At 32.8% G+C, this 17,194-nt stretch overlaps 1 protein-coding gene and 2 pseudogenes across 2 annotated transcripts in view; all 3 read left to right on the top strand.

The window, feature by feature from the left end:
- Positions 1 to 17,194, top strand: part of CEP85L (centrosomal protein 85 like) — a 114,986-nt gene that overhangs the window by 53,979 nt on the left and 43,813 nt on the right. For both annotated transcript variants that reach the window (XM_016153602.2, XM_016153592.2), the window contains exons 4-5: positions 13,990 to 14,111; positions 16,140 to 16,257. In XM_016153602.2, the coding sequence (XP_016009088.2) occupies positions 13,990 to 14,111; positions 16,140 to 16,257 (240 nt within the window). The remainder of the gene's footprint in view (positions 1 to 13,989; positions 14,112 to 16,139; positions 16,258 to 17,194) is intronic.
- Positions 1,355 to 1,473, top strand: LOC118606807 (annotated as a pseudogene).
- On the top strand, positions 3,226 to 3,344 carry LOC118605268 (annotated as a pseudogene).

Here is a 17,194-nt window from a genome sequence, read left to right as displayed (position 1 = left end):
AATCAGGGCTTTAATATATATTTATAAACAATAACTTTCATATTTAAACTGATATACATAACCCCAAGACAAGCTGCAAATATATAAGTTTAAGTATTTAGGATTTTATAACAGCTTCATTAAATTACCATAAAATCTTACCGAAATTTTAATAAGCTGACACAATATCAAAAGTAACTTTGTAGCAAAAAAGAAAGTCACAAATTCCTAATTAGTAGCATTTTAGTTAATGATACTTATTGACAAAAAGTGAGCATGTGCTATTCTGTGTAGTATTTATAAAAGTAAGTGCCTTATTTAATGCAGCAGTTGTATTCTTGGAAATTGCCATATAAGTAAAATGGAATGATATTTTGAACTTCCTAGAACAGTTCATCTTGTAGTAGAAGTAGGAAAATAATTCTTTCGAAAAGCCAGGCATCATTTTTCTGTTTTATTCTAATTTTTGTTTATGTTTTAGATTTACTTAAATCACCATACTTGCAAAGCCTAATTTTTAAATCTCTTCAGTAATTCTGGAAGAGCTGTTTGTTAATATTTAATTTTCTTATAGCAGATGAATGTGGCCTGCTTCACTTTCTTATGGGTAACTAAAATGTGTTGTAGTAGCTGCTTACGTGTCTTTATGTGGAGATGATTTTGGCTTCTTCCAAAGAAAGATAAAATAATTCTCTAGAGCAAGGTTCTCATTATTTAAAAAAATCAGCAAAAACTAACAAAAAAATATTCAGCAAAGACCCTCTGTGAACATTGCTAAAGAAAAATCTACTTAAAAGTAAAACTCAAAATTAAAAATATTGTATGAATACTGTTTGACACTTGCTCAGTGCTCTGCAAGCATTTCTTTCTTTCAGTCCTTACATAAAAAATATCTCTTATTATTGTCATCAATTGCCAGTGATTGAAATACAAAACTTAGGCTTGCAATAAAAGCAAAAAGTGGTTTACAGTAATTTGTAAAGATGACAGACACATCTGCTAAGAGAGACGGAGGATTCACATCCAGGTCTGTTTAGTTGTAATTTACTGATTGAATGGCATGTTGTGTGTGGGGGGTGGGGGTGGGGATCATAATTTGGATATAGATTTCATGGAGTAGTATATATCAACTAAGAAATTTTGAAGTAGATGAATTATTGAAAACTTTATTTTTAGAAAGTCTGCTTTAAGTTGGTCAGTTATACATTCATTTGAACATGAAGCTTAGGAGATAGGTCATTGTAATATCAGTACATCTAGTTTTAAGAAAATAGAATCAGTAATAGTTGAGTAAACGAAGAAACTGCCATAGACTAAGTAAAATATGGCATATATATCTCACGTGTTGCTGTATTTGCTTTAAAAGCCTACATAAGTCTACGGTCATGCCACCCTGAACAAGCCCGATCCCGTCTGATCTCGGAAGCTAAGCAGGGTCAGGCCTGGTTAGTACTTGGGTGGGAGAGCACCTAGGAATACCAAGTGCCGTTGGTGTAAAAAATAAAATATAAGAGATTGTAAGATGACAAGGTCCTTGCAACCTATGAAGTCAACCAAGGATTGCCTTGGCTAAAAAAAAAAAAAAAAAAATAGCCTACATAGATGTGTGCATACGCACACACATGCATCTTAGAAGGATACTAACAAACTGGGTGTATCAGAGTTGGTAAATGGAAACAAAAATTTACTTTTCAGATTTATATAAGGATGGGGAGCTTTAGTGTTTACCCTTTGCCTTTTGGGTAGCTGCTGGTTATTATTATTCCAAATAAACGTCTAGAATGTGTTGTATTTTAGTTTTAGCCCAATTCAGCCTAAACAGAAAGTTGTTTAATAGGAACATTGGTGAGCTACAGTATAATCAGTAGAGCGTTCCTTAAAAATCCCACAACTAGGGGCTGGAAATTGTTTTTAGAAGTGCATTGTCAGAATCTTCATTTTGAGTCAGACTACATAATTCGAATCCATTTTTGGTCACATGGCCATGTACAACTTGGATAAGCTGCCTTGTCTGTGGAGGGTTTAATGAGATGAAGTGTGTGTAGTGACTGTTGGAGGTCCGATCATACAGTGTCCATTTAATGTTAGTAGTTATTTTCTCTTTTCCTTTGTTTCTTAACCTGCAGTCCATGGATAGTGTTCAATGGTCTTGAACTTGGATAGCAAAAAAAATTACATCTTTATTTTCACTGAACTCTAAGAGATTTAACATTTCTGCAGTTTTGTCAATAGACCACAAACTACAGAAGTGTTAGCAGTACGTTTAATTGCCGCTAACGCAATCTCAGATAATTTCATATATTATAATTGTTGCAGATAGCTTGAAGTACTATTTATATTCATCACTACTTTGAAATTACCATAAATAGACCTGCCTGTAAATATTATTATTTAATGTGTTAAAGAAGCACAAATATTGTATGATTTGTTTTTTAAAGTAATTATTTCAATGTGATTCATTTTCTAGTTCTATGCATCTTATTTTTTTTGTTTGTTTAATTTTAGAAGTTTTAAATTTACAGAATTATTGCAAATATAGTACAGAGAGTTCCTATATACCCTATACCTGGTTTCCCCTGTTGTTAACATATTCTACATTAGTATGGTACATTTGTCACAACAGTTGCACAGATGTTGATGGATTATTTTAACTAAAACCCACACTTCAGATTTCCTCGGTTTTCCCTAGACCTTATTCTTTTCCAGGATTCTGTCTCGGATACCAGATTACATTTAGTAGTCATGTCTCCTTTAGTCCTTTTGATTGTGACAATTTCTCAAACTTTCCTATTTTTGATACTCCATTTTTAAAGAGTGCTGGTTAGCTATTTTGCACAGTGTTGTCCAGTTGGGATTTTTCGGATGTCTTTCTCATGGTTAGAGTGATTAATGTGTTTTTGAGAGTAAGCCCAGAGAAACGAAGTGCCATTTCATCCCATATCAGATGCATTTACTGTCATACTGTCAGTATAGCATCACTGTTGTTAAACTTGATTGGCTGAAGTGTAACGTCCATAAGTTTTCTCTCTTGTAAAGTTACTCTTCTCTCCTTCCTACTGGACTTTTCAGAAGAAAATCACTATGCACAGTCCACACTTGTGTTTCACTACCTTAATATTGGAATGTCTATAAAAATTATTTGGAATCCTACGTATTTCATGTATATAAAAACATTCTGAGAACAGATCAGTGTGCTTTAGCAATCTGCCAGATAAGTTCATGGCAGAAAAAGGTAAAAATTCCTAAGTCTTCGGCCATGCCACCCTAAACAAGCCCTGTCCCATCTGATCTCAGAAGCTAAGCAGGGTTGGGCCTGATTAGTACTTGGATGGGAGACCACCCAGGAAGACCAAGTGCTGTAAAAAATAAAAGATAAGGGATTGTAAGCCGACAAGGTCCTTGCAGTCTATGATGTTAACCAAGGGTTGCCTTGGCTAAAAAAAAAAAAAAAATTCCTGTGTTCGAGGATGTTTCTGGGGTTGCACAGGGTGGCTCTTTTTTTGAAAGAGGACTGAGTTCTCAAACAGACTGGAATCCAGACTTCTTAGTTTGCTTTTTTAGGCCCTGTCTTTCTAGCTTCATCTCTTATCACATTCCTATGTATTCTGTGCTCTGGCCCTGTACAGCTGCCAGTGACTCTCTGAACAGGTTATTGTTCTATTTTAAGCCTCTCTACTTTTTTTAGGAATGCCCTTACCAACCTTTATGCCCATCAAAGTGCTGTTTCAGTTTATATCTGCTGTGTAGCTCTCCCTGCCTTACGTCAAACAATTTTGCATGTACCTGCATTATCATTTGTTTCTTTTTATTGCATTTATTGGTGTACGTGCCTAGACTAGACTGCAGGCTCCTCGAGAGCTGATCCAGTAACTCATATTTCTACCACTATTTATTCTGTATAGTATTGTCACCTAGTATGGAACCTGACTCATAGTAATTCTTAAGTACAGATTGAATACTGATTAGATGACAGAATAAAGGGGGACTAGGAAAGATTGTAAGGTTGGTAGCGAATGAGTGATTCTGCAGAAGTAAGTGTTAGGGATAATCATAAAATCCTTCTAAATTTTAGGACCATTGTTGGGGAGGAGGAGAATGCAAATGATTGGGAGATTAAGGATAAAAGTAGAATAACTGAGAAAATAACTTTTTTTCTCATCATTTAAAAATATTTTAAATGTGTTTAGAGCATAAGAGTGAAGGAATGCCAAATTATAAGTGCACACTCCCTAAACTAAGCCTTTAAAAAACTTAAAAATAATTTTTTCCCTTTCCTCATTGGATTTGTAATGAACCATAGTACTTTATATACTCTTAACATTGCATGAGTTTCATTCATTTATGTAGTTACTTACATTTTATATTAATAGTAGTTTTTTAACTTTTCAGTAATAAGCATCTCTAGGGCTATCACCTGAAATGGAAGCCAGGATGTTAATAATAATATATCTAACCACATGTTCTTGTCCTGTTTCCCCTATGCTCCCCACCCAAGCAAATGATTATTCTGCATTCCGGGTTCATTTCTTTCCATTGGTTTTTATATAGTTTTGTGGCACTTAAAAAGGTATATTACTTAAATGTATTTTTTATTTTATTTAACTTTATGTAAAGAAAATCATGATGCATGGAAACTTTTAAACTTCGATTTGTATTGTGTGTCAGAGGCAAAAGAAGCTCAAGGTAGACTAGTTTTTCTGGAAAATTTTTAACAAAAAGTTAATTTAAGCAGTAATGAAATTAAAGCATTTTAATATTTCGACAAATATATGTATATAATGCAGTAAAATGCAAGCTTTGAATAAATTTTTTGATACACACTATACTTCAAAGATAGGAGCTTTTAAAATTAGATCCCCTAGATACTTAGGAGGAAGATTTTACCTAACTCTTGAGGATATTGTACTATTAAAAGTTTGAGAATTACTGCCTTAAATTTTAAAACACCTTAGGAAGGATTAATCAAAAATAAATAAATAAAGTGAGAATGAGAATGTAGTCTGAGACTGAAAGGATGGAGACATACCTAAAGGTAATAAAGAAGAGAGAATAGGAGTTATTCGTCATGTGTGTGGGGAGGGGAGACCTAAAGTGACCTGTAAAATACTAAAGTAACCTATAAGACTTAAGGTCACTTTTAGAGTTGACTTGCCAGATATTGGAAGGCCTAAATATTTTATCTTTTCATAAATGTCTGAACTCTGAACAGACTTTCCTTATTAAAAATTCCAATTAGCAATGGGGAAGACTTCAGCCTGAAAAGAGTCCAGTTCATTTGAGGGAAGGGCTCATGTAGGTTTTTATGATTTTTGGAAAATTTACGAAACACTCTCCGAATGACAGAAATGTCCTCTGTGGCTTCAAACAACTTGTCTATCACTACAGACATACGAAATATGCAAATGAAACATTTAACATTTGGAAGTTAACCACTAGTGCAAGATAACACCAGAGGCGAGGAAATTCAGGATTGAGGGTCAAAGTAGCACATAGGAAGAAGCAATACGATTTCTTAGAGAACTGCATATTTTATACAAAAGAAACTGACAAAACTAAAGCCAAAGTAAAATGGAATATCACACATACACTATCACTACCACCACAAAAATGTAACAACAACCACCCTCAGGTCTCCAGATACTTGCTTCAAAATCCTGTAGATCGTGATGCTATTCTACTGTTAGAAAGATTTTAATTCATTTCAATGATTTATAGTTTCCCCCCACACATTAAGTTCATTTTCTTTGTGCTTGGCACTCTAGTCTCTTGCATTCCCAGTCTTTGTGGTGGCATCATCATTTATTTTGTCATCCAAATGGAAACTTGAGACTCTTCTTGTTTCTGTCTTAGGCCAGACTCCCCATTCACTAAGAAATCAAGTACATACAGATTACCAAATATAGATGTGCTCCCATAGCCTCATCAGCTCTCCTCCGAACTTTTACAGAGCCTATTAACTAACTGATCTACCTTCTGTCTTGACCCTCTCCTATTCGGTCTTTACCCTGATAGCCAGTTGCTTCCTCAAGTGCAAATTTGTTATTCGCATACTGAGAAGTTTTCTTTATATCAACATCTCCTTCAAGGTTAAAAACCCAGACTTTTATGATATTACCTACAAAGATCTTTCTTGATCTAACATTGTTATCTGTTTGCACCATAATCAGTTTGACAACTCTGCCATTGTATATGTTATTTCTTCTATCTGGAATCTATTTCTTACTGTCTTGTTCCTCTGGAATGTCTTGATTGTTAAAAAAAAAAAAAAAACCTGGTTTGCTGGGTGCCAGACACTCTACTAGATAAGGGATACAGTAAAAAAGAGTATTGTCCTTGTCTTTATGTATCTTACATTTTTAAAAACTTAAAAAAGAAACCAATGCTATATGTTCATTGAATAATTTTTACTTATTAATATTTTGGCATTTTCAATGTGATTATATATTAAAATACAATAAATTAAAAATTTTAGCATGTAAATATGCCATAGTTTATCAAATTAGTTTCTTAATGGATATTAGGTGATTTATAATTTTTGCCATTATAAACCATAAAAAATAACACTGATGAATATCTGTGTAAATAAATATCTCCCTTTGTCTTCGCTAGTCTCCTGACTCTGGAAACTTGTTATAACTCAATGTTAGTTTATTCAAGGATGATCAAGCTCTTAAATGAATTTGATTTGTATTTGAATTTCAATTTAATGATTTTCAAAAATTTGGTAATAATTTTCAAAAGTTTTTTATATTGATAAATGTCTTTGAGAAAATGATCTAAAAATAGTTTTTCTTGGTGAGGATTAGACAGAAACTAGTAAACATCCAGAGTGATGTGACTGGATCACCCTAGCAACTGAAGGAGTCACACTTGTGGTTTAGATCTGAACTGTGCTCTGCAGAAAGGATGGGGGAGATTACCTTAATTTATGTCTGAGCTTTTACTATAAAGACTTTGATAATATCAACATTTAAGATAAGTCCTTGATTGCCTCAGGTGAGACCCTCTAAAACTTAATAGCTTTGCCCTTCATTTACACACTTAGCCTTCTTTATAGTTTATAGAACAAAAGTGCACCTACTCTTGATTTTTCAGCATAGACACATTCTTGAAGAGGTTATGTAAAATAGATTTAGATATGTGGAATTCATGTTTACCTTATCAAGCAAGAGATGTATCATGTCTTAGTGGAAAAGATTAATAAGCTTAACTTCTTAATGTGTAGACATTGTAACCTTTATCAGTAGTTTAATGTATCAAGCGTTGTACATAGTTTTGATGTATTTCTGTGAATCTGTACTTTCTCCTTAACACATCTTCAGATTAAAAGCTTATAAAGCATAGCAGAAGGACATGAACATATCATTTGCTGTTTTCCTTTGCCCTTGAGTTGATCAAAGGTGGGCGGTGAGTGGGTTCCAGGGCCAGCTCTAGCCATTAGGATCAGGAGGATACTTTTAAAAGTTGTTTATTAGGTTTCCCTGTTAATGTATTTATTTTTGTAGCCTTATTGTTTAATTTGGGCTATGGATATCTGAAGAATTAATTGTTGACTGTGGCATTAATACATTGATTTTTAAAAATCAAATTGAAAATAAAATATCTAAAAATTCAATATTGGGATAATTATGAATCTGTGTAATGAAAGTTAGAGAATTGGAAAGTGCTGGAGACTTCACACCTCTAAATTAGAACACAGGATGGCCACCCATGACTATCTTCCAAATTTATCTGTAAAATACAAACTAAAATTAGGTAGGTAGATTACTCAGATTCTCTGGGCCTGAAAGAAATTAAGCTAGATCTTCAGGGCTAGAAAGCATGATTTTTATTCAGATGTAAGTTTGTGGGCTGTTCTTGGTAGCTAAGTTTTATTCCGTTTGTTTTATAAGTAAAATTCATGATTAACTTTAAATTGGAAGACTCAAGCTTTTTTTGTTTAATCTTCTAGTTGATTTGCTCTACAATCTTGGATGTACCATTTCCTCCCTTCATTTTTGTATTGTGACTATAATGAGATCATATTTAATGCATAGATCATTCCTTCATTGGCATTTAAAAAAATAAATGGTAATACTACCCAGATTGGATGTAAATCAGACTGATTTTTGAGAGGAAAAAATGTTCCTCAAAACAAAAAGTTAAAATTAATAGCAAATAGTCGTTTAGCATGGTAGAAGTCAATAATACTTTGAGGGTTCTTTTTATTTTCATGCACGTGCATTTTTAAGATATAAAATATAGGTATATATTCTTCTTATTAGTTTCTTTTTCTTTTTTTTTTCCCCTCGGATCTTTTACCCTTGAAGTAATTTGATATATTTGTGTTGTCATTTCACTAAAGTGTATTAGGATGGCAAGGTTAGCATTATAGAGTTAGTAATAAAGGCAAATGGAAGAAAGAGTGATATCATTAAAAATTCAGTTCTTCAATGATTTAAATTTCAAGATTCGAGAGATAGACTTCAGTTTATAATAGGTCATTCTGAGAAAGAGATTACAGGTAGAATGTGTTTATTTGATTTTTTTTTTGATTTTGTTAATACATGGGTTTAGTTAAGAGAGGGATTTTTTAAATTAAATGTATGGTTTTTTTTTTTTTTTTAAAAAATACCATATATAAGATACAGATTTTATTTTAACTGCAGTTCTCTTTAGTTATCATATAATCCATGTTTTTCCTTCTCTTATTGAATAAAAGGTCTTTAAATTTAGGGTTGGTTTTTTTTTTTTCATTTTCAATATTGAGCTTTGTGAATTTATTTTTGGGTGAGGCATCATGATTCTTTTACCAAAAAACACTTATAGAATATCTCTGCAGATAGACTATTCCAGGAAACCAGAGAAAGATTTGCTGTGTTAATTGACATGTTGTGAGTGATGAATGAGCTAAGGGACAAAGGCAAGTGAAGGAGAGATAGTAAACGTGAAGAATTGCAGAGGTTGTATTCCAGTTAAGTGTGGTAGCACTAGGTTATCTAAATTTAACAGTATTTGTCTAAGAGGAGGCCAAAGAATTTTGAGCTATTTTCAGCTGCAAATAGTAAGCTTATTTTAGAGGTGTGTTTGACTATTAAGTGACATATTTTGGCAACTTTTCACATCATCTGGATCTCATCTAAGTAGCATGTATTTGGGCTTGTTGTAGATGCCCACTGTCTCTATTCAATTATGAGAGTGGAATTTGCTATTTACAATAACAAGTCCCTGTATATATGTTGTGAGTCTGTAAATCTGGATGGTTGGGGTCTAGATACAGAAGAATTATGGTTCTTCTTTGCCTAGTAAACTACTGTTTTCTTCTCTAAATCATATTGCAACAATGTATTATATGCATTTTTAGGTAAAGCATCTGAATGAGGAAATTCCCTTTCTCCCTGAGTTTGGTAACCACAAATACATATGAAAACCACAAATAATTGTAAAAAGTGTCCTTATTTCACCTGTACAGATTTGAAAATGTTCGTTAGTTTGATATCCTTTCTTACTTCAAATCAGCTAACACAGTTACGTGCTTTTATAATATCTTTATACTTCGTGTTTGTGTGTAGTTAAGGTTTTGTTATTCACCAGCTATAAATATACATTACGTATTCATAAGTTTAAGCTATCATGTTCTCCCTGATTATTTATATTGGCTACAGTCAAGTAGAAACATGACATACTCGAAATTCTAAATAGAACAGCATAACAGTAATTTTCTGTTTTATCGACATGAATTTTATGATATTCAAGAATGATATTGCCACTCCTGCTTGTTTTATTCATGTTAGCCAGCATTTTGTAAGGGCGTAGTGGGCAAACAATAATAACTCCTGATCCACAATAAAACAAAAGAAACCATTAACATATTGGGCTTTTCAATAACTTTCAGTGGAAGATTTTAAGGCAATTGACTTGGCTACCCTCCTTTTTTCCACTTGTTAATGTTCCAAAGATAAGATAATGCCATCTAGAAATGTAAAGTGTATACTTATATGTACTTGTGGTTCATGTTGTGTTACTCTTGGAGGGAAAAGCCTTTTCCCTCATCTGCTTTTGGGTACACGATTGGAACCTAATAGATAATTGATACAAGTAAGGTTTTGTAAGTTCTCTTTAGCCAACCAAATGCATAATTAAGAGAAGGCAATTCGTTTTGTAAATAACGAGAAGGAAACCTTTAACGTTTGCTAAGACATTTAATTGGCAGTTTTTGAAGAACAACCTCTGTGAGATTGTAATGTGGAAATGTGAGGAAGAACCAATTTGAACGTAAACTAATACCCTTCTCACTGGTCAACCTTTGTGTTAGAACTTATAAAAGATAAATAGTTCCAGGATAGGTAACTGATTTTTCCCATATGTAGACAAAACAATTCTGCAGATTTTCTTTTAGTCTTGTCAAGACTGGAGCCTGAACTGCTGTAAATTATAATAAAAATAAATTTTCATCAACTGTTCTTTCTCTATACATTTTTAGTAGTGTAGCAGTGTTTATATTGTATTCCTAATCATAAATGTACAGTGTCTTGCTAGGTACTTCAAATTATATTCTCTAACTTTAGTTAATATTCATATACTGTGGATTCATTATAAAAGCCTTAGAAGGTTAAATGTCTCCATAATTGTTCATTTTAGTGATAGGCAGATGTAAACAAGTATTTAAAATTTCTTTTAAGCCCACCTGCAACATTTGTTTTTTCTGTTAGGTCTCTTTCTCCTTTTAAAACTACTTTTATGAATCAAGGTTGAAGTTTAGTAATAAAGACTATCGTGCTGCTGGTTCGATAATTCTTTGTATATTGCATCCTAATTAAAAGGAAAGAGTTCCTTTTTTTTAAATTTTGTTTGTTCAGTTTTATAAATCAATTTTTATATATTTTGTTATTAAAAGGGTTTAGGTCAAGGGAACTCAAATCAGAAGAGTAAATTCTTCTATTTTGTTTTACATACGTGGAAGTTATCTGGCAAGTACTTTAGCACTCCATACTGTCAATGGTTCAAGTGTTATAAACCAAGTAGCATTGCCATTTGCTTTTTTCTTGCAGAACTTTTTCCTTTTGTTTACTCTCTTTCTTGGTGCCAAGAAGTATTATAAAGCAAGAAAAGGCTTTTCCTTAGGAAGTTGTCAGCCATAGGAAAGTTTTTTAGCAGATGACATATGAAGAGTAGAATAGTTAAAGTCTTCTTGAGAAATCACTGCCTTTTTTGCCCAGGCCCTTGTCTTATTGAAATAGGCACAAGATGTATAAGGCAAACCATACCTTAAGATATTATGATATAGGTGATTCCTGATGTGTAGTAATCAGAAATGGTGGAGCCTTTTTTGATCTTCAGAAGAGTAGACCATAGATCCTTAAGCTACCTTAGAAGTTTTTTGTTAGGTGTGATAACTATATACAAAAACCAATATTTAAAATATCTCTCAACTGGTATCGGGTATAAATTAATATATAACTCAGTATGTAAACAAAATATATATTTACCTTTAGTCTCCAAATAAAATATTTAGGTTTATAAATTATAGCATAAGTTGTTTGCCAAATCATTCTGATAATTCCAAAGTTTATGTTAAATTTGGAATTATTGCTAATGGTCTTTTGCTTAGCTTTTACTAATTTTAATCCCTGTTTGAGCTATTGATCGCCAAATAAATTTCATGAAATTATTTACCCATTAAATTGAAAGTCATTAAGTAGGATGGAGTTCAATAAGTAAAGGCTTTCTCTTAATATCAACAATATTGTTTATGGTGCTGAATATTCTCTTAGCTTGTAAGAGCAATTAGTTTCAAAACTTTTTTCAGCCCTTGTGATATGAAATTTGGAATACCTTCTTAATAGACCATAACAAGAAACAATTTGACAATGTGGTACCTAAGAGCATGTGCTCTTTTGTTGGGCTGCCTGGGTTTGAATCCTAGCTCTGCCAACTAAATGTAAGTTGGTAGGTAGTATTGAGATGGGAGAATTTTAAGGGGCTAGTGCAGGAACCAGTTAATCAGTAAGGATGCCATTTATGGATGGAACAAGGTCCTGAGAGGGCCCCTTTTTATGTCAGGAAGTAACTCTTTATTTGGTGGTTGATGGAGAGAGTCGTGTGACCTGGGTAATGAAGAGGATATATGGAGGGTTTGGGCAGGAGCTAGTTACCAACCACTAGTATTAGTATTGTAACAACTAATATATTCTTATAGACACATACTAGCTGAATATCAGTCTGGGTTGTATGTTAGGCAAGGGAAAAAAATGAAATTCAGAGACAGGGTATCTGATAAACCTGTGCCTATAACACTCTATATCATTTGTACTCCAAATATCTGCCCATCTGACAGTTATGGTACACCCTGTTATCACCTAGTTTCTTTTCTTCTTAGTCTGTTCATCTTATAGTCTCTTTATCCTTCCTGAAACATCTCATCCTAGTATTACTTGACAATCTTCTTAATTTAAAGGGTTAATCTAGGGCTAGTTAATGTCACATAATTAGTGGTTTATTCAGAGCTAGGTCTTGTCAGTAGCATCTTTGGAAAACAAAAGATAAAAATATCACTTCACATTTGAATTCTTCTAAAGTTACTTTGCAGTGTTTATATAGCATCATTTAGATTGTCAAGGATTTTATATTCGATTTGGTTACCAATGTATTAGTTTCCTAGAGCTTCCAAAACAAAGAACACAAACTGGGTAGCTTAAACAACAAATTTATTGTCTCACAGTTCTGGAGACTAGAAATCTTAAATCAAGGTGTCAGCAGAGTTGGTTCTTCCTGAGGGCTGTGAAGAAGAATCTGTTTAGGCCGAGTTTCTAGTGGTTTTCTGCTAATCTTTTGTGTTCCTTGACTTGTAGATGCATCACTCCAGTCTCTGCTTTCATCTTCATGTGGTGTTCTGTGTATTTACAGAGTCTTCCCTCTGTGCATGTCTGTGTTCTGATTTCCTCTTCTCATGGAACACCAGTCATATTGGATTATGGCCCTCCCGAATGATTTCATTTTAACTTGACTATATCTGCAAAGACCCTACCTTCCAAATAATGTTACATTCTGAGGTTCTGGGGGTTAGGACTTCAACACATCTTTTTGAGGGGAAACTGTTTAACCCATTAAGACCAATATTAAATTTTTGTTGTTGATTCAATAATAGAAATTCAAGAATATCTATCATATTGGTTTTTATTATTGTTGATTTGTTTTAAATACCTGAAATTAAAAAAAAAAATTCTAAGCAGATTTTTTTCTAAATGATACAGTTTAAACTGGAGACCAGTAATCACCTATATTAGCGGTCCCCAACCTATTTGGCACCAGGAACCGGTGCTCCTATGAGAATCTAATGTCTGATGAGCTGAGGTGGAGCTGAGGTGGTGATGCTGGCACTGGGAACAGCTGCAAATACAGATGAAGCTTCATTCGCTTACCCACTGTTCGCCTCCTGCTGTGTGCCCCAGTTCCTAACAGGTCATGGACCAGTATTGGTCCACAGCCCAGGGTTTGGGGACCCCTGATCTAGATCTTCTCCTTAATAGTCATATTTTCTATAGATATATATACTATTTCGTGGAAACATTTCAACTTTTGAAATTTTATGAAATTAGATAATGATGTGATGAATTACGATTTGAAGTCTGTTTTTATTACTTTGTGGAAACCCCTCTGGTAATGTTTGTCTAGCTTAGCCATGGTACATTCTTTTATTGTACTCCTTCCCTAGGAAATGATTAATCTCTTATTTCCAGAAAGCTTCCACAATGTAATGAGAACAAGATCTTATGTATAGTATTATAATAAGCCCATTTGAATGTTCTATTGTCACTAATTCTTTATTAGATTTGTGCATTTACTTGGGAACTACCTTGAAATTTTTCAAGTTATATTGTATTCACAAATGTGATTTCAGATAGTCTTTAAAAAATTAAAGGGAGTATGCTCTATTTCTTTAATGAAAATCATTGGGAAAATATTAGATGATACATAAATATTTCCTTTTGACACTTTTACTATACTAATAGTATAAACATGCTTGTGCAGGTTTTAACTGGATCATCTCGTCAAAGTTATTCACCTTCTGGCTATCAGGATTTCACGAAGTGGGAATCAATGTTGAAAATAAAAGAAGGACTATTAAGGCAGAAAGAAATTGTAATTGACCGGTGAGTCTGTTTTTAAATTGCTAAATATGTCAAGCATACAGAAATATAGATTAAAAAAAGAATACCTTTGTATCTACTATGTAGAATTTTAAAAATAGAACCTTGCAAATACATTGATGTGACATGTTTGTCCTTCGCCTGTCTCAGTCCCTTTAAGAACCACTGTCAGAACGGTCTCTTTGTGTTATGTCATCTTCCCATTTACATTAGAGTAACTCATAATTTGGAAACTCCTCTTCATCTTTCTTGTACATGTAGCAAGTTAGTTGCAATGCTAATAAACTGTCAAAGCTGCAAGATAGTGTCTTTGTATTTTCTACTTGGGAACTACCAAATTAGAAAGCTACTTTAAAGTAATTTTCTTTAACTAATGTATGTTAGATGTGAAGGCACAGAAAATATGAAAATCACGAATGTTTAAAATGAAATGATTTACAAATAATTATGGAAATTTTGGGGGACATGCCAATAATTGATGTGTTTTGAGTACCAAAACTCTAAAAAAAATTAGTTTATATTTATAGTCTCCTAATTATTTTGAGCAATAAGTCTTAATACTACTTAATTATATTACCTATTATATATATTGGTTCTACATCATTATATATACTTTTGAGATAATTAAATATGTTCTGTATCATGGTAATTGGGAAATAAAACATTGAAGAGATGTTTTTTCTTAATGCTGGTTACCACTTATTTTTATGTGCTTATATGGGATAAAGTAGTAGACATTTTAGCCTTAAAATTAAATCTTAATTCAAACCTTTAGATGTGTGTATTAGTTGAAATTTTAAAAGACTTTGGTTAGAAATTGACCACTATTCAGCAAGACCTACTAGAATATAAATTAGAGCATAGACATCTGGACTTTATTATTCTCTATGCTGCTCTCTACTTTCTTGAATAGAGCCTGGCACATAGAATATGCTTAATGCCTCATACTTCTATACTTTATAAATAAATTCTTTAGACAGTATTTTAATCGATTTTATGAAAAAGCTATTTAAAAATACTTGATATTTCTATTACAAGTGGATTTTATATATAAATAATTACAAACCCAGCCAGATATGTATTTTGAACACTTATAATTTAATCACTGTACATTCTTGAAATACTTTTATTTTTTAAAAATTTGTTTTTCAGTTATAGTTGACATATATTAGTTTCAGGTGTACAGCATGGTGATTAGACATGTATGTACATTAACAAAGTGATCACTCTGAGAAGGCTAGTATCCACCTGGAATCATACATAGTTATTATAATATTATTGACTGTATTCCCTATGCTGCACTTTTTAAAAACAGACCAAAATTTAAGACTTTTATTATATAAATATACTCTCCCTCAAACAATCAGAATCAATTGACTTTTATTACTTTTTGAACACCATTATAATTATCATTTTATTAGGTATAAGCTAATAGGTGTCTAGTCCATTTGGGTTGTTATAACAAAATACCATAGACTGGGCATTTGTTACTAAACAACAGAATTTTTTACTCCTAGTTCTGGAGGCTGGAAATTCCAAGATCAAGGCAGGTTCATTGTCTGGCAAGAGCCAACTTCCTGGTTCATAGCTGGTCAGTTATCTGTAACCTTACGTGGTGAAAAGGACAAGGGAGCTATCTGGGGCCTCTTTTATTAGGACACTAATTGCTTTCGGGAGGGTTCTGCCCTCAGGACCTAATCACCTTCCAAAGGCCCCCACTTCCTTATACTATCACATTGGGCATTAAGATGTAATATATGAACTTTGAGGAGACACAGTCAGTTTATGGCAATAGGAAGTGCAGATAATTACTGACATAATCTATTAAACTACACATTCCTCAATTTTGCATATTATAGAGGGATACTAAGGAAATAATCCAAAGTAATCCAAGTTGCTCAGTTTTCTGTTATGAATTTAATAATACTTTTAACTCTTATGTCAAATTATTAGAATACTAAAAGTTCTTTTTTTAACTATCTCTTAGAGAAGTATATGTCTTACAATGTAACCTCAATTTATGTTTTGCAGACAGAAGCAACAAATTACCCACCTACACGAGAGGATAAGGGATAATGAATTACGAGCACAACATGCTATGTTAGGACACTATGTAAATTGTGAGGGTTCTTATATGGCTAGTTTGCAGGTAAGATTACAGAGGATTTTGTAGTTGTTTTATTAGTAAAGCATGTGTTAATTTTATAGTTAACTTTTAAAATTAGGACTTTTTACAAATTAATAACCCATTTACATGGTTTATATTTATATGTGTAGTAAAAGATATCCAAGTACTTTCTTTCATCTGGCCGATTCCCCCTCCCCCACCCCCCCCACACACACAGGAACTGCTATTGTCAATTTCTAGTATATCCTTCCGAGTTGATGGATATCACTAGCAGATATAAATGTATTTTATCCCCCTGCTTTCACAGAGAATATCAAAATACATACATTATTATCTGACACCTTGCTTGCTTTTTTCCTTTTTTTAATATAAAACACAGTTATTATTTCCATATCATTATACATAGATTACGGTCCTTTCTTTCGCTTTTATAACTGTTTGATTTCTCATTTTATAGGGATGGCATAATTTATTCAACCTGTTCCTACTCATCGAAATTTGGGTAGTTTCTAGTTTGGGGCTATTATAAATAATGTTATGAAGAATTATCTTTTATAAATCTTCTTTTGCTCACATGCAAGTGCTTTCGTAAGTTAAATTCTCAGAAGTGAACTTTCTAGGTGTTTTATGAGTTGGTAATTTTTATCAATATTGTCAAATTGCTATCCAGTAGAGCCTATTCTAATTTTTAAGTCCTACCAGCATTGTATAAGAGTCGCCCCTCCCAATTCATAGCTATGTAGCAGAGTGTGTTAAGAAACATTTAAATTTGTCCTTTTGGTAGGTTTATAAAAGGGTGAGGTGGGGAAGTTATCTCTGTATGTTTTTTTTTTTTTGTATAAAAATACATATAACAAGCTTTTATCATCTTAACCATTTTTAAGTGTACAGATAAGTGCTGTTAAATATAGTTATAATATTATGCACCACCATCCATCTCCATAGCTCTTTCATCTTA

This window comes from Rousettus aegyptiacus, unplaced genomic scaffold, assembly GCF_014176215.1.
Source record: "Rousettus aegyptiacus isolate mRouAeg1 unplaced genomic scaffold, mRouAeg1.p scaffold_m13_p_1, whole genome shotgun sequence".
Classification (NCBI taxonomy): Eukaryota; Metazoa; Chordata; class Mammalia; order Chiroptera; family Pteropodidae; genus Rousettus; species Rousettus aegyptiacus.
This window is presented reverse-complemented; position numbering and strand designations above follow the sequence as displayed.